This window comes from Cryptomeria japonica, chromosome 8 (assembly GCF_030272615.1).
Source record: "Cryptomeria japonica chromosome 8, Sugi_1.0, whole genome shotgun sequence".
In the NCBI taxonomy this organism is placed as follows: Eukaryota; Viridiplantae; Streptophyta; class Pinopsida; order Cupressales; family Cupressaceae; genus Cryptomeria; species Cryptomeria japonica.
Genome location: NC_081412.1, coordinates 224,499,044 through 224,523,580, shown reverse-complemented (window position 1 = coordinate 224,523,580; position 24,537 = coordinate 224,499,044). Strand labels below are relative to the sequence as shown.

The window sequence follows — 24,537 nt, the reverse complement described above, 5'->3', positions numbered from 1 at the left end:
ATAAGTTCAAGTTGATGTTTGAAAATTATGGTTTTCACAATCAACTACTTAATTTTGTGTAAATTGCAAGAAAATTAAATTTATAAATGAAAAGTATGCAATAATTTTCAATGTAAAGCATGTAAGATGTCGAGTTCACAAAAATGTAATAGGGTGAAAAATGATGAGGGGAGGTCAAGTGGAAAGCTTTACTCCCCTCAAAAGAGGAATGTAAATTTCACAAAGTATTCCCCTTCAATTTTTCACACATTATAGTCAAAAGAGGGGTTGAATTCACTAGATATAATCCCTAATGGTAAGAGGTTGAATACTAAGTGAATTGTAGTAAATTTGGAAAGTATTAGGAAATTAAATTGACCCCCTTTTGTAATAGACTAGTTGAATTAAGAAAATTGAGACTTACTGCAAAAATGACAAAGAAATGATTATATCTTGAGATAGAGATGCGAAATGAAGCTCTGCATCAGGATTTAGTAGTATAATGTCAAGAAGAATCTTCCCTGCAAATCTGAGCAAAAGTTGCAGGGACTATCGTAAGTTATGCACGGTCCTCCAAAAAATATGCGTGTTGAAAAGGGTTTTTCTGTCTCTGAAAATGAAGCCTAAACCTGCAATTACAGCCACACACCTCCAACCTACACATAAAAAAGAGAGGGAAATATTGTTGGGATTGGGGGTTTTCCTTCAGGTCAAACCCCATTTTGGAATTAACCAAGTGGTTGTAAAATGATGCAAGTAAATGAAAGGAAATGTCTAAAGTAAAATCCACCTCAAGAAGGGGATGTAAATGAAATGTTGATACCTTTGTAGATGAATTTTCTTGAATGTTTATAGAAATCTCCTCTTCAATGGTTGAATCCTTGTCTTGAATGCAACACCTAGCCTTGAAAGGAGACTTGAAATGCTCAAATCTTTAATGAATGCTTAAATTCTTGATGCTTAATGATAATATTGCCTTGTAATTTTGCCTTATGATCCACTTATTTTCTCTTATCTTTGCTTTGTTTCGCTTATTTTCGCTTATTTTCATTCATGAAAATAGGAGGGGAAGTGTTCCTTATATACTTTCCGATTAGGGGTGTTTAGGTAATTTCCTGTCTTAGGATGACATGGGAAAAAAATTTCCTACTCAATAATTGACAAGCCCAATGCAAGGGGGATCAAAGGGAGCCCAACATAGGGCCACAACAAGGGTGCCACACCCTTGTCCTGAGAGGAAAGGGGCACCATGCCCCTATCCTACCCTAATTTAGGACAGGCAGCAACAAAAAGGAAGTGCAGAATGATGAAAAATGCAAGTTTTTTATGTCATGAGCATGTTTCAGGTATCTGATAAGGCTTAGGGATTCATCCGCTAATGCAAAGACCCAAATGCAAAGTTTTTGATGCTACACATTGTGTATCATAAATACAACTAAACCAATTTACTCATGTACATATACATTATATATCATCAATACAACTACGCCAATGTGCTCATGTACAAATACATTGTATATATTTGTACTCATGTACAAATATATCATATATCATCATAATAAAGTTACATAAATGTAATTATATACAAATACAATATCCCACTACATGTGCATCTGATATCCTCATGTCCTAAGAGCCAAGCTTATGTAGAGCAATGCTTGCAAATAAATGAAGACAAATATAAGCAACGTGAACAACATTAAAAAGACCTACATTTTTAAGAATTGTGAATCTACACATTATTAACATGATAATAAATGGAGAGGTTGGATTATTTACCAAGAAGATACGTCCTTTCAAATTGTATCGAGTGTACCCACTATGTTGATGCAAAAATTGTGATGTAATAGTATTGTATATTATCAAAAAGGCCTGCATTTTTAAGAATTGTTAATCTAGTACATATAAAAAGAATAAACATAAATGTTTTATGGTCATTATTTGAAATGAAATGCATGATAATAAATGGATAGGTGGGATTATATACTATGAAGATACGTCCCTTCAAATTATATTGAGTGTACGCACTATGTTGATGCATTAGTATTGTATATCATCAAAAAGACTTGCATTTTTTAGAATTGTTAATCTACACATAAAAAAATTGAACATAAAGGTTTTATGATCATTATTTGAAATGAAATGCATGATAATAAATGAAGAGGCCGGATAAATCAAGAGGTCAGATTGTAATAATTATATCGAGTGTACCCACTCACTTGATGCAATAGTATTGTTCAGCAAAAAGACCTGCATTTTTAAGAATCCTTAATATAAACGTAAAAAACTTGAACATAAAGGTTTTATGATCATTATTTGAGATGAAATGCATGATAAAAAATTAAGAGATAATAAAGACCTACTACTCAAGTGTGCCTTAAGGGTCATCTCTTTGCTTGAGAGTATCTAGGATTGTTTCATGATCAACACTAGTCATTGTCCATGGTTCTTTTGTTTTCGGTCTAGCTTGATGCTTCAATAAATTGACATTTATAGCTATAATAAGGTGTGAATACATGAGAATGGTTTTGTGTCTCTCATAATCTTCAAATGCAAGTATGTTATTCTTTCTAATCATGTATGTTTGCAACCAAGTTCCTGCAACAACAACTGAACCTGTAGGATACATGAACCCATCATTATCTATCACTGGCTCTATTAACTTCTTATTTCTCTACACACACCATGCCAACCAATAGTCTGATCTCTCTTCATTCCCTTGTGGTGCAACCATTGCAACAAGATGTCCTGGCTGTAAAAGATTTGAAAGATAGTCATAATTAACTAAACTTTCCATGTCATCATTTGACGTGGATGTTGTTTGAGATAGAGGAGTTAGATATTTTTGAACCCATGAATAAACTAACTCACTTGACTCACACTGATCCCAAACATATTGAACACAACTCTGATAAAAAAACACTAGTACATTTGGAGCGATTTTCTAATGACCATTCATCAGAGCTTAGACAACTAAATGTCGGCATTCAGACGTATTTGTTCATCGCTATTTTTTTCATTTTTGATTCTGATGATGAGATTCATGTCAAAATTTAGACGACACCACGTTGGAAACTTCTATGCACCCACGACATGTTTTTTTGACAAGGAGACGTCATAATTCTGACCTTGTTGCATCCTTTATCGTCGTAACCTTTGTCAATGACCGTTTATTTATCATCATAATCTTTGCTGATGCATTTTACTTTTTCCAGTGTCCATCAGGATAAATCTTACCAATAGCCTCATCGACTATCAATAACACAAGATTTCTCCATTGCTGCTAGGTGACATGTTTATTTAACAAGATGTCCAAATTCTAACCTCATTTCATCCTTTATTGGCGTAACCTTTTTTAATGACCCATAAATGCCATAGCCTTTGCCGATGCATTTTACTTTTTCCAATGTCTATCAAGATAAGTCTTACCAGTAGCCTCATCGACTATCAACAAGACATGATTTCTCCATTGCTACTACTATGTGTTCTGTCGATGGATGATCTTCAAGGAGATGTCAGAATTTTGACAATTACAACGATGGACGAGGCTGCATCCTGCAACATTTTTATTGTTGCAGGTATGGAAACATCGTCAGTTCTCTTGTGGTGTTCATCAAAATTTTGACCTTCCCCAACATTTTAAAAAAAAAAACTGGACTGCTTTTGTTTACACCAATGACCCTTATCACCATAACCTTTGCCAATGCATTTTAATTTTTGCCAGTGTCCATCAAGATAAGTCTTACTAATAGCCTCATCGGCTATCGGTAAGATAAGATTTATCCATTGCCGCCAGTGTGTGTTTTATCGATGGACTCAAACGTTGAATGTTATCCTGATCACATGCTTCTACTTGTCAGTGTTACCAGCAGGTTAACTTTTGCTGATTACAAAGGATTAATATTAGCAACATTAATATCATTGATCTTACAAAGGATTAAGTGGAGTAGGTACTTTAGTATCAAGAAGATAAAGATGAAATAGCTACAAGAATGCATGAAAAGACTTATTATAAGGAATCATAATAGTAAATGCCAAAAATGTCTTGCAAATAGTACATAAAGCATTCATAAATAGTCATACAAATAGTCATATTGTTGTTTAAAAATATTATCAAAGGAGGATATTATAAATATAGAGACCTAGAGCTTAGTATGTAGTCATGAATAACAATGTAGGGTAAGGTATAATCCTAGACCTTGTTTAAAGGGTCACATGTGATAGTGCATGTGCCTAAGGAAAACTCTACAAAATGGTGAGCAACAAGACTATCAAGAACAATATTTCAGTCTTAGGCATACACAGCTCAAGGAGATAATGATTAAAAAAGAAAGCACTTACAAAGATATATCTAGTCATAAAAGATAATCATCTGAGTTGGAGACATGAGAATATTGTAGAACACAAAGTAGATAGTGCCATCATAAGGTGTACACTTGATTTCAAGGTTCCAAACTTAAGGGAAATACAAGGAGATATGATTCCATCAATGCCAACTGTAGTCCATAAAAGGCTTGTCGCAAAGCAAATCAAAGACAAAGTACAATCATAGAGAGATACGAAGATAAAGTCTATCAAATAAAAAAAGAACTCAAAGGCATTCAAAGATGTAATAGTCATAAGGCATGCACAGACGCTCCAGACAATGGTGATATAGTGTTGCAGACCAGTAATGAGGAGTGAAGAATAAGGATTGTGATATAAATTAGGTTCTAAATACAGAGGCACATGACAGTAAGTTTGAGATTAGACAATGCAACATAGAGATATGATCACCTTCTATGAGAAATGAAAGTGCAGTCATTATAGTATTTTTTAGTAGATTGGACTATCATAAACATGCACATGGAAATGACTAAAGGGTGGGAGTTTCAATTAAGTGAACTTCAAGTTAGAATGCAAGTTATTAGTATCATTCATCAGTTTGAGGCCTGAAAAGGTGGAGTTTTAAGGAGAATTTCATTAGTTAGAAGCCTCTCATAGGTCATACATGAGAAAAGATGGATTTTAGATAATTTAACAACTAATTTACTAATTTGGGTATGCATATGGATATAGAATTGGGTACGGATTCACTAAATCAGCAAAAAAAAATCCTTGGGTATGGGTATGGGTACATTTGTACACACACACATATATATGACATAAAATATATTCCAATGGTATAAAAGTAGCTGAGAGTAAATGTAATCTTGAATTTATTTAGTTTATGATAGACTGAAATGAAATCAAAGTAAACACTCATACAGTAAATTGCATAGATGCAGAAACTGATTTGATTAATGATGCTCAATTAGGTCTTCAAACCCTCAAAAAAATATTGACAATACTAGATCTAGTCATCAAGATAGTAGGACGACAAAATCTAGTGATAAATAATGTCACTATAACTATTGGAAGATCTCAGAGCTGATTACTGATCAATATGATAACTAGTTGACCAATAAGAAATCAATAATAGCACTTTCACATCCTTATGACAGTATGAAGAAATCAACAAAAATAGAAATAAAGATCAGATTACACCAATGATGGTAGGCTATGTATTTATGACAATTGTAATTTGAATAGTATTTTGGGTTACATTACACCCCTTACAAAAGGTTGCAGCGTATATGAGATAGCAATTTAAATTGTACACTTTGTAGCCAACACTACTTTATTAATTTGCCCCAAAATTAGGCACAACAGATAATGAATAATCACTAAGGACCCAACCACCTAAGAAGGACCTTGGAGGAATCCAAGGGGAATCAGGCTCGGACTAGGACCCAAGCAAAATCAGGATCCAGGAGTTTTAGTGAAGAATCAATAACTTAGTTTAATAGTTAGTTTCTAGTAGTTCCAACTCCTTTTATGCATGCTCTTTCTTCAAATTTGACCCAAAATAAACTCAAAATGAACAATGAATGAACAAAATGAGGCATTGTGTCTATTCTAAAACAAAATGAACAAATGTTAAGTAATGAACAGAGAAAGTATGTCTATTCTAGAACAAAATAAACTCACAAAACCAATGAGGCATGCATTCACTTGTAATGGGGAACTGTCTCATAGAAGCGTGTTCACAACTTGCAACATTGAATATGTAACTTGCAAACAAGATGCTTAGCATCAATAAGATTAACAGAGGAGCATAATGAAATATTGAAAAGTGTGTTACCTTATTGATCTTTTCTTTGTTTCAAGAAAAGTTTAATATTTTCTACTTAACAAGGACAACCATGCGAAGGTGGAAGCTCATTTGGCCCTCCCCCCCCTAATATCACTCTAAATTCCCCTTTAACATCTAACATTCTTTCATCCATTAATGAAATATAACATTCATTCATTATCACGTAACACTCATTAACACATAACATTCATTAACATTCATTAACATGTAACATTCATCTTAATTCATTAACATATATCATTCATTAACATTCATTAACAAGTAACATTCATCAACATTTATTAACACATACCATTCATTAACATATAATTAAATTCTTTAACACATAAAATCCAGTTGTTAACATACAATAAGATTACAATCATTTTTTTTCTTTCTTTTTTAAGCTTGGACACAAAGATGAAATGGACCATCATTGTCCTTATCATTTGTCCCCTCTTTAGTTCTTCTGCCCTTTACTCATGATCTAGTTAATGTATGTCTAGTCCAGTACTCACGATAAGGATGCGTATGCAAAGGGGGGTCCATTGTAATAACAGAGAAATGGGTTAAATTCATGAGTTTTATTATTATTGTTACAAGTATTCCATTAATTAAAAGAAAATTATAGGGGTTCTCTTTACCTAATGGGGCCACATCATCTTCTTGATCATTTTGTCTAGCCTCGTCCTCAACATCCTGAACACCCTCTAAATCCTCTATAGTTCAAACATGAAAGGTTACATTAATCAATACACCAATTGCAATTAAATTTGTTTAAAGGAATAACAGTGGTCCTCTTTACCTGCTGGGGCCCCATCACGTTCCTGATGTTGTCTACCTAGATCACTCTCAACTTTCTCACCATGGTCTACATGCTCTAAAATAAAAACAAAAAGATTACATTAATTTCTACAATTTAAATTAAAGATGTTTAATTGTAATAATCATTACATTAAAAAAATTGTTTAGCATGTGAATACCTCCAATATTGGGATGCACACCATGACCTTCATCATGTGCAGGTTATGTTCCACCCTATGCAGGTTGCATTCCAATGTCATGTGCTTGTTATGATTTCTTGAATATTTAAAACAAATATAGTCACATTATGTTGGAAAATAACATCAAACAGATTATTGCTCAAGTATTCAATTTTAAATAATTTTCATTTAGCTTATTTACATGATTGACGAATGCACTAGATTCTTCTGTTTTCCCACTCAATCCTTTTAGACATTTAGCCATAGCTCTATATCCCTCTCGGAAGGCAATTTTAATGTTATCTTCTATGGGCACTCTATTGAATTTAGAGCCCTGCATTTTTTAATTAATAACATGAATTTTGCTTGTATTATTTAATGATTGAAAAAAATGTTTGCAATTATATTATTTCGATGCGATATTTCATTTATTGATAGTTACAATTTGTGTGGCAACTTTCATTTTACCACCAGAGTAGAGTTTGTGTTGCCTGTGCTTTTCTATTCTTGCCTTAGTTGCCTTTGATGTGTCGAGCAGTCTATGAAAAGTTTGAAATATGTTATATTATATAAATATAAAGAGTAATTAGTACATAATTACAATCTTAATAGTATCACATACCTTCTTCTTCCTGGTGGTGTATTTCATTTTTCCTTTCAACTCTCTTCTTTACATCCAAAGTTAGGTCCTTCCACTCCCTCTCTGGAATCATGGGGGGATGCTTGTACTTTTTTTTCTTCTCTAAATGTGTCTTATACTGGTCCCTCACATACTTTATATGTTTTCCAGCTTGGTCAAGGACCTTGCTTTTCTTGAATGTGTCATTTCCAAAAAACCTATGAGCTCATCTTTTAACTTTTTTTCTTACTCATTCCATGACTTACGTATGGTGAGACCGATGATCTCCAATGTAATTTCATTAAGAATTTTATAAAAAAATATCATTTCCTACAAACAAATCATGGGATGATTATTCCAAAATGAGTGATCAATAAGTAAATTACAATTACTCTACATAGCATAATAATTTTAAAGTACTTGGAACCTTCTCTATCTTTATGGGAAGCAAATCTTCGGTCACCACAAATGTGACTGAAAATGTTCCCGTACTAGAAATATGGGAAGATCTAGGAAATGTTGCTATGGTATCACCACTAGTGGCCTCTGCATCCTCATGTACATGTCTTGCTATAGAAAATGAATCCACTATGAAATGCCCCCAAGAAAGAACACTTCAAGGGAAATAAACACATAACAAAAGAGAGAGAAAAAGATGGATATACCAATTCCAGGGATAGTATGAAATACACTAGTGGATGTCTGCATGTTGCATGTTGTTGGCATTGCAGTTGGGAATATAGGTGGGGATGATGGCCTCTGATGAGGTGACATTTCCATAGGAACATGGACATCACCTGAAGAATAATACATTAAATATACAAAAAATTAAATATACAAGAAATAAAATAGTGGTGTAAGAGAACCAAGAGCATAATGAGGAACTAGGACCATTTTTTAAAAGAACAGACAATTTTAGAGCCTTTAAATAATAAAAACTTTTGAATTCCCTGCACTCTTTCTCAGTTTTCTGAATATTGCAGTCTGTTATCCACATGTTTTCCACCATAAAATGAATTTATTGGCTTTGTAAACTAGTTGGATATGTAAGTGGCATGAATATACTTTCATTTCCTTTTGGTTTCATTAATTTTGGATCTGTATTTGAAAAGTTATAGCCATTTTGGTGAAAACTATCCAAACCCTACCTAGGGCTAGAAACAAGCACTTAAAATGTAATATCTTTTATTTTCTTTGTCAAATAAGCCCACAAATGGGAATAAATATGTATTATATTTTTTACTTTCATTTCATCAAGTGTGAAGGGTTTTCACTCCAAGTTTGGCATGTGATTTGAAGACTTTTGGGACTATTTTGGGTGTCTCAGTCCAAGGATAGTGAAAAGGAAGATTTGTGAGGGTTTGGTACAAAATTACATATGAATGAGTGTTATTATATTGTTGGGGGTTGAATAAGGAATGTGGGGAGTCATCTAAGAGATTTCAAGGGAGTTTTGAAGCCTTAAAATACCTTGAACCAAAGATGTGACATGATTGTCCTCTTATATTGCCTCATGACAACAAACTTGAAAATAGTGATAAAAAGTTTTTGACATGTGAGGTTTAAATGAAAAATAGTATTGGAAGATCATGTGGATGGAAACCTCAGTGTTTTCTGTATTTTTGGAAGGAGGGTTGAGTATCTTGAGTCAATATTGGGTGTTTATGACAAGTGATTGCCTAATTACTTTGTGACTATCCTAAACTTTACATAGACTGTCAACTTCGGAAAATAGTGAGAATATTGTCTCTAATGTGCAAACCAAGTAATGTGTCAATATGTGGGGGTATGAGTAAACCCTAGGAGTAATTTTGATTTCCATTGGGAATGATTGAGATTTCCAAAGTGAGGGTATGGAGTCTTAGATAATGATTGTCCTAATTGGTATGTTTGAGTCAATGAATTGTGACTTGGCAACCCAGGTGTTGTGAAACCTTGAAGGATGTATGAATGTATTGTGCCATGTATGGAGGCATAAAAAATAGAGTCAAATGGTGTGTGATTCAAATGACCTTGAGTGGAAGGTTGCCCCTAGTTGATGAGTTATAGTATGGATGCTCTCCAACAATTATAAAATGTGTAGGGAAGTCACATGTTTGATAACAACAAGGAGCCTGTGAACACATAAAGGATATATCAGAGCATCAAAGTAGTTTTAATGTATAGAACATGATCATCACCTAGATTACTCTAATCATGGCCACCAACTTGATGAGGATGCAATATTTCATGTAAAAACAACACATACATATTTTACTTCTTGACATAAAAGAGTATAAAATATAAAGCATTTTGAACTTATGTTCTAATTAAAGATTTCATTACTCCTTACTTGAAATTTTTGTACTCTTTGCATCAATTGTAGCAACCTCTCTCTTATTGCATCAAATTTGGGGACTTTCTATGCTAGAGCAATAATTTCTCCATTGACTTTTTTTTGGATCTTTCTCATCCTTACGATAGGGTCTATGGAATATGCGATGTCATCATCGCATAATAGTGAGTCCACCGATGTATTATGATCAAGTAATTCAAGTGCCTTTCCCGAAACATCTACCTGTGACAAGAATATTAGTAACATTAGAAAAAATACTCGAAAACCCTAAAGAAAAGAACATAATAATAACAGTTTGCTTCTATCAAATTTGTACAATTACAATGAGGTTTACTTGTTGGGCAGAAGGGTTGGGAGCTACATCCCTGTTTGTGCTATGTGTCGGATGAATGTCACCTTGTGACAATGATTAAATATGAAAAAAAACATTAGCAAAATGAAACCAATAGACTTAGTAAAAAAACTTAATAATAAAATGGTATATTGGAGTCATTAATTGAAGATTGGTTTAAATGGTATATAGTACGTACCACCCCTATGATAGTAACTTTGTTTGTATTTATGGGATTCAAATTGTAATTGATTAGCATCTCTTCCCCTGCACTTATTTATTTTATCACACATACAAATGTTAGGATTCCCAAAGATATTGAGAGGGGGGGTGAATCAGTATCTTGTCGGTTAACAAATTTTCTGACCTTATTAAATAAATTGCATTCCAAAACATTGCACCTGTAAACAAGAATTAATGCAGTAAATATGAACAATAAGCACAATATAGAAAGCACACCATAACACAAGATTTTTAACGAGGAAACCTAGTGTGGGAAAAACCTCGATGGGATTTGTGACCCACAATATTCACTCACTGGCCAATGAATGGATATTACTTACAATAGGGGCCTGCACATGCAGGAAGGCCAACTGCCTAAAGCTCACTGCTTAATTACAAAAGGAAGTCTTAATGACTTACAAAATTGATTATGCAAATCCAATATAATGTACTACTTTAGTTCATCATCTTCTGTGCTAGGTTCAGTACCGGTTTAAGATCATACAATAACCATAAACCTTACTCCGAAATCTGCCTTAATATTCGCATGTTACTTCTACAATAATCTTCCCATGTCCGCATCTTAAATGATCTACAAGATCTCATACTTATATATGAGTCTTATTACAATACACCTTGTCGGCTTGCAAAAAGATATTACAAATAAATACAATATACAATAATTAAAATCCTGTCGACAGGGGTGTCGGTAATCATCTTTGTTGTTGTCGGTGAACTATCTACTAGTGTAGAGTCTATCGGTGTCGATGCTTGCCGGTGCCATAGGATTGCAAGGTTTTCATTAATGACAATACCTTCAATCACCTTCAATTTATCATTGGAGTGTGTAATGTCAACAATCTCCCCCTTTGGCATTGATGGCAACACCCATGAGAAAAATTCAAAAAATTATATCCAAAATTGAAGTCCAAAAATCTCACCAAAACATGTGCTCCCCCTGAGCAGATGATCTCTTTTGTCCATCATTTTTCTCATCTCTACTACTCCCCCTTTGGCATCAATGACAAAGGTTGTCAAAAATGTCAACTAAGTGTAGTTCTCAACTAGAACCCTGTAACAAGTTGGTTACAATTTGAAATAGATTTGCCAATAGAAAATTGAGGCTCTCAGTGAACATGTTACTATCCTTCAATGTTGCCTTAGTCCTTTAAATTGTACCGCTGAGGATGTGCATTTGCTCTTCTGGTGTCTTTAGTCCTGGAACAAGTGCCTCTGATTTCTCTTTCCTCAAAGAGATGAGGTTGTCAAGTTTCAGACCAAGTCTACATTTAAGCTCTTTTGCCTTGAATTTTATTCTTTCCTTCTCTTTTTCAAATTTTTCAGTTTTCTCCTCATAACCTGCTATCTTCTATTCTATAACCGATATTGGTTCTGATGAACCGATGAGATTATCAGCAATATCATTTATTTCTTTCTATGCTTTACTAATTTTCTTGTCTATATCCATTGTCAAAGTATCAATCTTGCATGTGTCTCTGTACAACTCTTTAAATTCCATTATTGTTTTGTTAAGTGCTGGTAAAAGGGTATCAATGTGTCCCATGCACTTCTTTATTGTCTCATCAAATAATTTTTCCTTTTCTCTGTTCATTTTCTCACTAAATGTTTCCTCATTAATCTGATCAACTATTAATAGGTTTCTAGTGATATACTTAGACAATGTGTCTAATTGTCTCAAAGAATCTTTATTGTCCACATTTCACTTGGGTGCAATCAATTTTAATAAATGAATTGTATCATCAATAGCCTTGTATGCAAGTGCATTACAATCTGTTATTTTCTTGATGGATTCCAATAGTACCTCTGTCACATTAGTTGGTTTTAATTATGTCATGGAAGAACCAGATGATTGTCTAACTACCTTAACAATCTACATTTTGCTGGTGTGAGTGACCTCTTTTCTTGTGTTGACCTCTAATAGGTCAGTTTGTGTCTAAATCTCAACTAGTAAAGGCTTGGGTTTCTTAGTAGTTGTCAGTGGCATTGTCTCAGTTTGAACCTGTACCTCAACCTTTTTCTCTTCCCGTTTCTCAATGTGTACCTCAGTTTGTTTCTCTGTGCTTTCTACTGCCAGTTTCTCTGATGTTGTCTCAGTATTCACTATCAGTTTCTCAGTATGTACCTCTAAACTGTCCACTGCTGGCATCTCTAACTCTGTGGGTTTTTCAATGTGTGCACTAGTGGTATGAGACACCATTCCAGAAGCCAAGGGATCAACTGATTGTTTAGTTTGTGTCTCAACCCCAATTTCAATATTTTCAACTGTATGCTCTGCATGTGTTTCCACTACAATATTCTCAGTCGGTGGCTCAATAGCCACATCTTTCTTTTCACCAGTGTTTTCCTTATCAACCATAATATTTACCTCTTGTGTATCAATGTTCATAGTATATAAAACTTTTGAATTAGGATTGGTGTCCTCATGTGTTGATTCCAACTCAACATTATCATTAGTCGGTGGTGTATCAACAGTCTTGATTGGTGGAGTATCAGAAGAAGGTGGTGGCAAGTTGTCTATCACTTTTATGCTTGGAGGTCCGCCTACCTTGCCTTTACCTTTATCCTTTTCCTTTTGGTAAACTCTAAAATTTTTGGGTCATTTGAGCTCTTCTTGCTTTATTTCTCCACAAAGAAGATATCCCATTTATCAACTGTCTCTTCAAAGATTTCATTCACTCTTCCAGCCATTAAACCTACATGTCGGTGACCACTAGAAAATACTGTCCTATTTGCCTCACTTATTAACTCATCAATTTCTTCTACTGATTTAACTGGGTGTACAACAAGTAGCTTTTTAACTTTTATTTTCTTATCCAATTCCATAATAGCTAGCCTCTTTGCATCAAGTCTCCTATACAAGTCACTCAGTAAATCATCTACAACTTCTATCAAAAATTTCTTGCAAATGTCTAAGTGTAGAATGATATTGTTTTCTATACTTTCTTTTTCTTCATTAGTAAAAGTATCATACATTTTACTGACATTAGACAAGTTTCCTTCATCTATTATTTCATTCGAAAGATTGTCTAAAGGAGGAATAACCTATTTTTCCTTCTTCTTCCTTGGTGTCATTTTCTTTGTTGGGGGCCTTACTGCCTATTGTTTCCTTCTTGTTCTCTTTGGTGCAGGAGAGGGTGCCAATGAAGGTTTTCTTTTCCTTTCTACTCTCTTAAACTCAGCTGGGATTTCACTATTAGATGAAGTTCCAACCAGTGAAAGATGAGCTTCAGGTTGTATCCCTTCTAGGTCACTTTCCTTAATACCAGTGATATTCAATATGTTTTCCTTGATCTCTTTGGCTTGTTTTGTTTCTTTTTTGATAGATTGTTCTCTTTTCTTCCTTCATTTAAGGGTCTGTACCTTTCTCTCAATGGTTTCAGCATTTCCCAATATTTCCTCTTCAGATTCTCTAGGGGCTTCAAGTAGGGCTTTAGCATATGTCTCAATTATGTTTTCATCTGCCTTTAGGTTTGAATGCTTGAAATATTTTGCTTCACTTCTCATTGTGGATGCCTTCACTTGGGTTTTTTGTGCTCTTAGGAAATTTGAATTCTCGGTGAGTGAAAAAGAGTGAAAAACACTTGCGTTCTAATGTCATTTCCTTCAACTACCATAATAAATGTCTATCAGTTAAGTGAAAACTTAACTCGTCTACCGGTAAAGAAGCAATTCATCTTCTTACCATCAATTGAGGGTAAACTAGCATTATTTTCAATTAGTTGTCATACCCCCGAGAGATTTATTTTTAGTTAGATGAAGAATCTCTTGTCGATGGAGTGATACTCTATTCTACTAGTGAAGGAATAACCTCATCAACATTCTAATCTATCTTTGTAATCCATTGTTTTCAAAATTCTTGATTTACCTCATCAACCTTCTCTTTACCTTTCAAACTAGGTCCTTTGTTATTTGTCGGTGATGCCTTGCTTCTACAAAATTTTGCAATATGTCCAATCTTATTACAAGCATAACAAGTCACATTATTTTTCTAAATAGCTTTTCCATATCCTATGCTAGTATGTGTTCTGCATTGATTAGATAAGTGTCCAAATCTTCCAAAAACATAACATCTTACATTCATTCTACAATTTTCTGAATTATGTCCAATTTTGTTGCATTTTGAACATTGACTGGTGGGTGCATTAGTGTTCTGATAGTTTCTAGATCTACACTGATTTGCTTTATGGCCATACTTGTTATAGTTAAAGCATTTCCCATTAAATTTGTAGGCATTAGGTTGTCTTATCGGTTTACTGTGATCATGATTGTTTGTAGTATCGGAGCTTTCACCAACTTCAAAGCCAAGTCCATTAGTATCTCCATTAGGTTTTTGATTTTTCAACATATCATCAAGTTCCTCTGAAATTTTCTTGAATTTATCTTTATGTTGATTTGCAGTAGCCAACTCATTTTCCAAGAAATCTTTCTCTCTCATGAGTTCAATTTTATCATGTTCCAAGTGAATCAAATCTATCTTTAACATATCATTTTCATGACTGAGTCTTAGATTTTCATTTCCAGCATCATTGATTCTCCTAGCCAAGTCATCTTCATTTTTCTTTCTGTCTTCAATGTCTTTACAAAATCTCATAGTCATATCTTGCATCTCATTCCTCAAGGTCATGTTTTCTTGCTTCATCTTGCTTACAAGATCATTAAGATTTTCCTTTTCATCATCATCATTTTGTATCTTCTCATGAAGTTCTCTTCTTTTGTTTCTAGCAATAGTAAGATTCTCCTAAAGTCCTTGAATGATTTCCTATGCAGCCTTTAGATCATATTCAAGTTTGATATTCGTCAACTTTTCTGCATCATAATTTGCAAGAGTTGTTTCCAATTGCTTTCTCAAGTTATCCATCTGTATCGGTGTCGAAATCTCCCTCAAGTTGTTAGGCTTTTGAAAAAATAGGACCATGCTCTGATACCAATTGTTAGGATTCCCAAAGATACTTAGAGGGGGTGTGGATCAGTATCTTGCCAGTTAACAGATTTTCTGACCTTATTAAATAAATTGCATTCCAAAACAGTGTACCGGTAAACAAGAATTAATGCAGTAAATATGAACAATAAGCACAAAATAGAAAGCATACCATAACACAATATTTTTAACGAGGAAACCCGATGTGGGAAAAATCTCGGTGGGATTTGTAACCCACAATATTCACTCACTGGCCAATGAATGGATATTACGTACAATAGGGGCCTGCACATGCAAGAAGGCCAACTTTCTAAAGTTCACTGCTTAATTACAAAAGGAAGTCTCACTAACTTACAAAATGGATTATACAAATCCAATATAATGTACCACTTTAGTTCAGCATTTGCTATGCCAGGTTCAGTACCAGTTTAAGCTCATACATTAACCATAAACCTTACTCCAAAAACTGCCTTAATATTCACATGTTACTTCTGTAATAATCTTCCCATGTCTGCATCTTAAATGATCTACCAGATCTTGTACTTATATATGAGTCTTATTAAAATACACCTTTTTGGCTTACAAAAAGATATTATAAATAAATACAATATACAATAATTAAAATCATGTCGGCTGGGGTGCCGGTAATCATCTTTGTTGCTGCCGGTGAACTATTTGCCGGTGTAGAGTCAGCTGGTGTCGGTGCCTGTCGGTGCCATAGGATTGCAAGGTTGCAATCAATGACAATACCTTTAATCACCTTCAATTTCTCATTGGAGTGTGTAATGCCAACAACAAATACATAATTTCCCTCGCATGCCTCAAATATGCAATTGGGTTTCTTATTAGTTGACCTAGGTCATGTACTATTTATAAAACCTACAATATTCCCAGTTGTTTTTGGCCTTCCATCAATGTAAATAGCCACTCTTTTAATTTGATCATTATCTTTCCATTATATATAATTCACTGAGAGTGCATACCTACACATACCTTTTTTATATGAAACAATCTGCATCTAATTTTTATAATTGTAACAAGGTCCAACATACTCCATCAATTCAGCAACTTTATTGTACCGAACCTTTATGTTGTCCATGGAAAATAGGCCCAAACCATATAATGACGATGGTGCTATGCAATATATCCTCTCGTTAACACAAAAATCACTATTTATTAGAGGAAGTTCCTTGGGTACCCATTGTTTCTATAGATGTTTGTACCTCAAGAGCACCTCAATGTTGCCTATGCTCTCATCATCATAAGAACATGACCCCTCTTGAGTAGAAAAAATTGCATGCATTTATTGAATTTTCTCCTAATATTTTGACCTCTAGTTGATCTCCCTCTTTTAGACACACTACATGTCTCACTTTCATCTCCTCTTCCATAATTTCCCTCGCTCGAGGAAGAAAAATATGACAAATACCTATTTGGTGGTACCTACACTCCATCAAATGAAGAAGTCCGACCTAAAGTTTATGTTGACATTAAAATTTGAATTATCCCAACTAGGGCCTCAAGTGTTGATAATTGTATTAGATTTTTTGCATATAGGAGGGCCGAGAAGGTGGAATGAGCTATAACATGTGGTTTCGATGAGAAAAAAATCAAATTTTTGACAAAATATTGTTGTTAAAACCTAGCTTATTATTAAAGAGAAAACAAGCTATTAATAAATGGTTTCTATAGGGTGTATTGACTTTTATTTGTCATTCCATGACACTGTACAAGATCCTTGGCAAAGGGGTTCAGGTTCCTACATATGTAATTCATTTATCTTATGTATGCTAAAAATTACATGATACGTATGCTAAAAATTACATAGTAGAAAACATGAACAGTATGCAAACATCATAATCATTGTATTTTTTTTTTCCTTACCTTTCATTTATCTAGAAAGTGCAGGGTCCTCAACAAAAGGGTTGACGATGTCTATAGTCAATTACCTATTTCCACCAAGGATGACAGAATCAAACAAAATATATACATATAATCAGCACCAACAATTGAGCATCATAAGTATTACATAATACATATGCTAAAAAACACATACTTCTAGACAACATGAACAATATGCAGACATCATAAATATCATTGTTTATTTATTTTTTCCTTACCTTTCATTTATCTAGAAAGTGCAAGGTCCTCAACAAAATGGTTGAGCATCCTAAGCATTACATTTGCAATTTGATGAACAATAAATACATAAAATATATGAGTAATAATAGAAACATATGTATTATCATAAACATGTTGTAATCCATCGTATATGTCGTAATCCATCACATATGTATCATAAATCACCATCCATCACATAGCTAATAAACAGTCCACATTCAATAAATAACCACAAACTTCAAATATAAGTGAAATAAATTTCTATCAAGAAATCAATATCAAATAAATAATATTCTAATCACATACCAATACATTTCATTCATGTCATTGATCTTCTTCTTCATCCAACTCATCATCATGACCATCGCCACCATCATCGCCATCATCATCATCATCATCATCATCATCATCATCATCATCATCATCATCATCATCATCATCATCATCATCATCATCATCATCATCATCAACAACAACAACAACAACAACATCATCATCATCATCATTATCATCATCTTATTCTTCTTCATGAACATTTCCGTCAGGAACATCATCAACAAATTATCGATCATGATCATCATCTACATCATCTTCTACTTCTTCGGTATCTTCTTCTTCCATCACATTATACTTTACCAACCTTCCTCTTGGATCATGTCTAACAACAAATGACCAACTCAGTTTATGAGAAGCCTCTGAGTAAAATACCTGCTCAAATTGGCTTGGAAGAACATAGGGCTCATTTCCAGCTCACTCAAACGACCTTGTATTAACCATTGTAAATCTATTATCATATTCAATAACAGTTATATTAGGATCATTTTCATTCAATTGTAGCCTGTACCATTAGATGACGAAAAAAACCAATTTGAAGGACCTAAAGTCACACTCAATTATATCATCCAAAATCCCATAGTATCGATTTGTTGAGACTTGAGGATTTATGTCGCTTTTAGATGAAACATTAGTCACCTAAAATATTGCACTTATTCCAAAATCATAAATTTTCTTCGTGTCATCCAAATTTTTGGTGCAAAATTTATGACCATTGCACCACATAGCCTTGTGTTGTTTCACCTACAAAAATATCAAACATATATAATATGTATATCATTACAATTGGAAGAAAATTAAATAAGGGTGATTAATATATTTATACATACATGTTTATCTCTTAAACCATATGCTAAAGCAATTTCCCCTTGTGTAACACTGGAATCTCCATTGCGGTGAGCTTCTTTAACCAATGAAGCCACACCATCCCATGTTAATGCGCGACCAGATTGTTGACATTGTTGAATCCATACCGTCATCCAATCAAGATAGTTTGTAACATACAAATGTAGTCCATCCCACTCTCAAGAAACTGTACAAAAAATAGCTAGAAATTTACAACTGAAGTATATTAAAGATTATGAATAAATTAACTGCAATATATATAAAAATAACTGCAATATCGAATAATTACCTCACACTTTCCTCATTCTTCTTTTCCCCATCAGGTATTGCCCTTCAAAACTTGTAATTGAGTTGGGATCCCAAATGTAATCTACATGGATATTTGTCGTGAACTTAGGAAGGTATTCAATAATGTACACCATAGTCTGGTATACCATATATCCCTCCACCATAGAACCCTCGGGATGTGCTCTTTGTCGAACCAAAGACTTGAAAAATTTCAAGTGTCTCTTAACCATCCACATTGACCTTGTGTGTATAGGCCCACACAATTCAATCTCCTCAACTTGGTGTATGAGGTAGTGTTCTTGTGCATTGAAAAAAGTTGAAGGTAGACACTTTTGCATTTCACACATTAGACAAGGAATTGTTCCCTTCCAATATTTTTTATCTTCTTTTTGGTTTTCTTTAGATGACAACTACCTACAAGAGATTTAAGATGCAAATATATTAACGAGACTTTACAAAATAATATACAATATATTACATAACAAGTAATATCACTACAAATTGAACAAATGTCACTACTTACCTCATGTATTTTCCAAGATCATATATAACTTGCTTGACATTATTGTCAAAGTGGTCTGGGAGAGAAAGAGGTAGAATGTACTGCAACAATTATAAAATTATCTCTTTTCATTTTTTTCTAACTTAATACAATGAAAAGTACATGCAGTATACAAATATATAGTAAATACACAAGAACATGAATTACCTTAATGAAGGTATGTCAATCATGCGTTTTCATCCCTGACCCAAATTCACTTTTCTTTGTTATGAGATTGTTAATGTTTGCAGCAAATCCTGTGGGAAATTAAATTTTTCATATGAATTCCTTTATAGCATTGCTTTGCTTCTCCATTAATAACCAATGAAGGGAACTTATATTAATCTAGTATCCATCACTATTTGATTGAATGACATTTTTCATTGCATGATTGGATTCCTAAATGTCACTACCAATTTTGATTTTTTTTTTCTTTGTCACATCTTCCATCCAATATTTTCCATAATGTCTCTGTTATATTCTTTCCAATATGCATAGTATCAAATAAATGCACAATTTGTAGCTTCTCGTAGTAGGGAAATCTACTAAATTGTCTGGGATAACCCTTTAGTCCCTTTGGAAGGTGGTCATTAATGCCTTGATGACCTTCACGAGGCATATAATATGCTAAAAAAGTTAACAACGATGATCATCATCAATTACATCATCAGTAAACAAAACACAATATAAAAATATTAATTCCAAACATAAACCATTAGATGGAATGACATTACCTTGACAATTAATTCTATTATATTCCAACTTCTATAGGTGAGGTGTCATTTTTCGTGGCTTTGATGTAGTCTCTTCTTTCCCATTGAAAAGATGGTTTTCAGTATTTTGATACTTATGATTTTTGTGGAGGAAGTGCGTATACTCATCAAATACCTACTTTCCTAAACTTTTTGAATAACAAGATTTCATCTTTGGACCACAAACTGGACATGCAAATTTTCCATTTGTTTGAAGACCTACAAGATCATGTATAAATGGATTAAATATGATAATTTTTTATATTTATAATTATGTGCAAGTTGATCACTATAACATACCACAAAAATGTGCTAGCCCTAGGGCATCATGAATTGTCCATACAAGCATTGCATGGAATTGAAATTGTCTTTGTCCTATTGGTCTAGAGACATCATACATAGTGACACCATTCCATAACTCCATCAACTTGTCGATAAGAGGCTCAATATATACATTAATATCTTTAACTTGGTACTTAGTTGAATGAACAAAAACATTACATAATTATTAGGACCATTTTGCTGCAATATTTATAATTTAATGTGGATGACTATTAAATGAAAAAATACTTGGAACAATCATTGCCAACATTATATGTTCCCTCTTTACTGACATCCATGGAGGAATGTTGTTGTTGATAACAAAAATAGGTCACACCAAGTAAGCAGATCTCATCTCTCTAAATGGATTGACACCGTCAGTTGCCAATGAAAGCCTAAGATTATGAGGTTCTTCTTTAAAGTGTGGCCACTTTTTGTCTATGTCCATAAATATAGAACCATCTGTAGGCATTCGAATAATACTATCTCGACTTCTATTGCATGCATGGTAATCCATAAATTGCACCAAGCTTTCACACCTAAATAATCGTTGCAAACATGGAATAATGGGAATATAATGAACAACCTTGCATGGTACCTTTTTTGTTTGTTGATCTATTTGATATCTACTCATGTGACATTTAGGGCATTTTGTTGCAAATTCATGTTGTTTATGATATATAATATGATCATTGGGACATGCATCTATTGCTTGACACTCCATTCCAATATATTTCATAATGGCAAATAATTCTCGGTATGATCGAGGTAGAATATTTGATGGTGGTAACAAAAACTCACCTATCAATCTACAACCAAAAATATAATTTGTTAATATAAAGAATCTTAATGGTGCATGTTTCACCCTTTATTAACTATAATTAAATAACAACCAAAATAGATGAAAAAAGATGACATATATGACATACGTGAGATTGTTATGTTGGATAAATTATTCATAACCTTCAAGTTCACCAACAACAATACAACAGAGAGAATAGTTGTTTGGGAGCCTTCGCAAAGGGACTCATATGCCTTCTAAAGTAGAGGTGCATCATGAACAACATCAAAGTCATCTTGATAATCATGATTAGTTGTGCTAGCACTAAAAGTGTTGTGGATCAATGTATTTGTGCCATCATCTTCAATTATGTTTTCTGGCCCATGATCATCTTCTTCCATACGATCATTATCTTTTGCTTCAATATTCACACCTCCATGTTCCTCCACTTGGAAAACCACATTCTTCGAGTTGTGGCAGCCCATATCATGTGCCCTGGGGCTCTCCACCTATATAAAAATGATCAACATAAATAAACCATGATCATGATCTCATCATCAAGTGATTTCTTAAGTATATAAATCGCTAAAATGATGTACAACCTAAGCTGGCCTAGTGGTAGAGAACCAATGTTCTTAAAAGAGACGTCACAAGTTCAAATCCCAAAGGGGATAAGGTGTGTACACCTCATCGGATTTGGCCCATTACCTATCAAAAAAAAAAATTGTTAAAATGATATAATGAACAACTTACCAATGGATGATAATCATACCCCCTTCAATGTGACCATCTTGCCTACAATTTTTCTCAGTTGTTGTGATTAGAAGTCTTGTAGTCTTTAAGCCCTTACAATTTTTGTAGGGACAATAACATTTTCCATCACCTTTTCTTTTCAAATGAGACCACAATTTAGCAATTGTCTCCTTATTTTGTTCTTTGCCGATATTATCTGACATGGCCTTTCTTCACAAGAAAAAAAAAATGGTTTATGGAAACTTTGATCTATAACCTTCACAAACTAAGAAAAAAGATGTCGCAAGTACAAAAGGCTTCTTAGAACTAGTTATAAAGAACTTGAAATGTTATTTATAAAATGATGTTTCAGTATAATATACCAAATTGAAATACTTAAACATAGAAAAATTGCAAAATGAACCAAAACCATTAAATATTCAACACAGTAACATCATGAACAATAGTCATTGATAGGTCACAAGAGCAACAACTATATTACAAAAAATATCAAATCGCTCTGATAAGATCAAAGTAGTGATAAGTTCAAGAAGGTTCACAAAGATTTGAGGGATCCTATAGCCTCTCTACATTACTAGGATTCTCTAGAGTTTGAAAACTAGGCCAAGCAATAAGTCAAGAGTAGCTACATTTAAAGGAGCTTGAAGTGACCAACTCACATCCATCTGTGATTTGGCTCCTGTAAACCAACCATTAGTTGGGCAGCTTGAAGGTGGCACTAAGATGAGACAAGGTAGACATAGATCCTCTCAAGGTGCAGATTGGAGGATAGAAAGCTTATCAAACATTTCTTGGAGTGATAAAAATGCAAATATGATTGTGGCTACTTATCAAATGGTTTTCAAGATTCCTTTGAAGCAAAAACATGTGTTGTTATTAGATGGTAGATAAGGATGAGCTTTCACTTTGACAAATTTTGCCAAAATATATGCTTCAAAAGTATCTTAAAGAATAACTAGGAATAGTGGAGTCCATTTTTGTGTTAGAGGTTTTGTTCAGTTTATATTGAACCCATTAAACAGATTATAAACATTTATATTCATAAGGAAAAAAAAAGTTACAAAAAAATTAAAATTTGCACTATCAGCAAAAGTCAACCCAATGGTAACACTTAAGATAAGTAGAAGCATGTGATCGGGATATAATACATCGATGGAGTCCATCAGCAGAACACACACAAGCGGCAATGGAGAAATCATGTCTTGCTGATAGCCGATGAGGCTATCAGTAAGACTATTCCCAATGAGAATGTTGGCAAAGCTTATGCTGAGGAGACATAACGTATCTAGAGGAGCTACACTGAGGGAAAAGACATCGAGTAAATTATGCCCATCGCTTGAACACATTTTAAACTATCCCGATGCTCGATGAGACTAGCAGGATAACTCACACCAATCAGCAGGAAGAGAGGTCATCAACTTATGTTATCCCGATGAGTAAGAAGAAAGTAGGAGGATGTAAAAATCATTGGACCAACATATGTCAATCAACAAGTAATCTTGTATTGAAGAAAGGGAGAGAGTTATGCTGATGGTGCCAAAATAAAATTACATCGGGGAGACCTGTGACTATGAGTCATTGTCAAATCAAATTTCAAAACTGAAGCAGAGGACTCTTATTAAATGCTTGCATTGGGTTCACATGAAGCCAATGTATGGGATACTAATCATTATGAGTTTGGCATTGAATACATTTTTTATATAATTGAAGTTTCCTAATATAAATCTCACACACTGAAGGAAATTGGTACAATAGAGACTTCTAATTTGTAAAGGGTAAAATAAGAAATTGTAGTTGCAGAAATGGAGGCATCTAGTTCTACAGGGAAAAGGAGATTAGCCAAGAGTTTGGAGTCAGGATCCAATAAATCCAAAATAGGAGAAGACAACCTAGTTAGAAAATTGAACTAGGATATGATTGATAAAATGAAAGCACCTGGCCCTAAGTCTAGAAGATCAAAACAACATCTACCTTGTCGGGATCAATTGGAAGATAGATACAAGGATGTCAAGAATGTTTGGACTAGGGTAAGGGGTTATGAATTTTTTTTATTCCATTACTTAGGAAAAATAGAGAGGTTCCACTCTACAACCCCTGGGTTACAAATCTGGGTAAGCTAATTGTCCCTAATGTTTTTGTAAATTTGAAAGTTTTAGAGATTCTAGTAAGAAATTATAATTTTGCAGGTAGATACATTTAGACTCAAAATGGAGAATCCTTCATAACGTTTTCAATAAAC

General features: G+C 33.7%; 1 protein-coding gene across 1 annotated transcript in view; it reads right to left on the bottom strand.

Annotated features, from left to right (window-relative positions):
• LOC131027616 (uncharacterized) overlaps window positions 1-12,841 on the bottom strand; it is a 99,876-nt gene extending 87,035 nt beyond the window's left edge. Inside the window, exons 1-2 of the mRNA XM_057957690.2 lie at window positions 12,650-12,841; window positions 10,194-10,292 (exon numbers count right to left, since the gene is read on the bottom strand). Coding sequence (XP_057813673.1) covers window positions 10,194-10,292; window positions 12,650-12,841 — 291 coding nt within the window. The remainder of the gene's footprint in view (window positions 1-10,193; window positions 10,293-12,649) is intronic.
• Window positions 12,842-24,537: the final 11,696 nt, after the last annotated feature.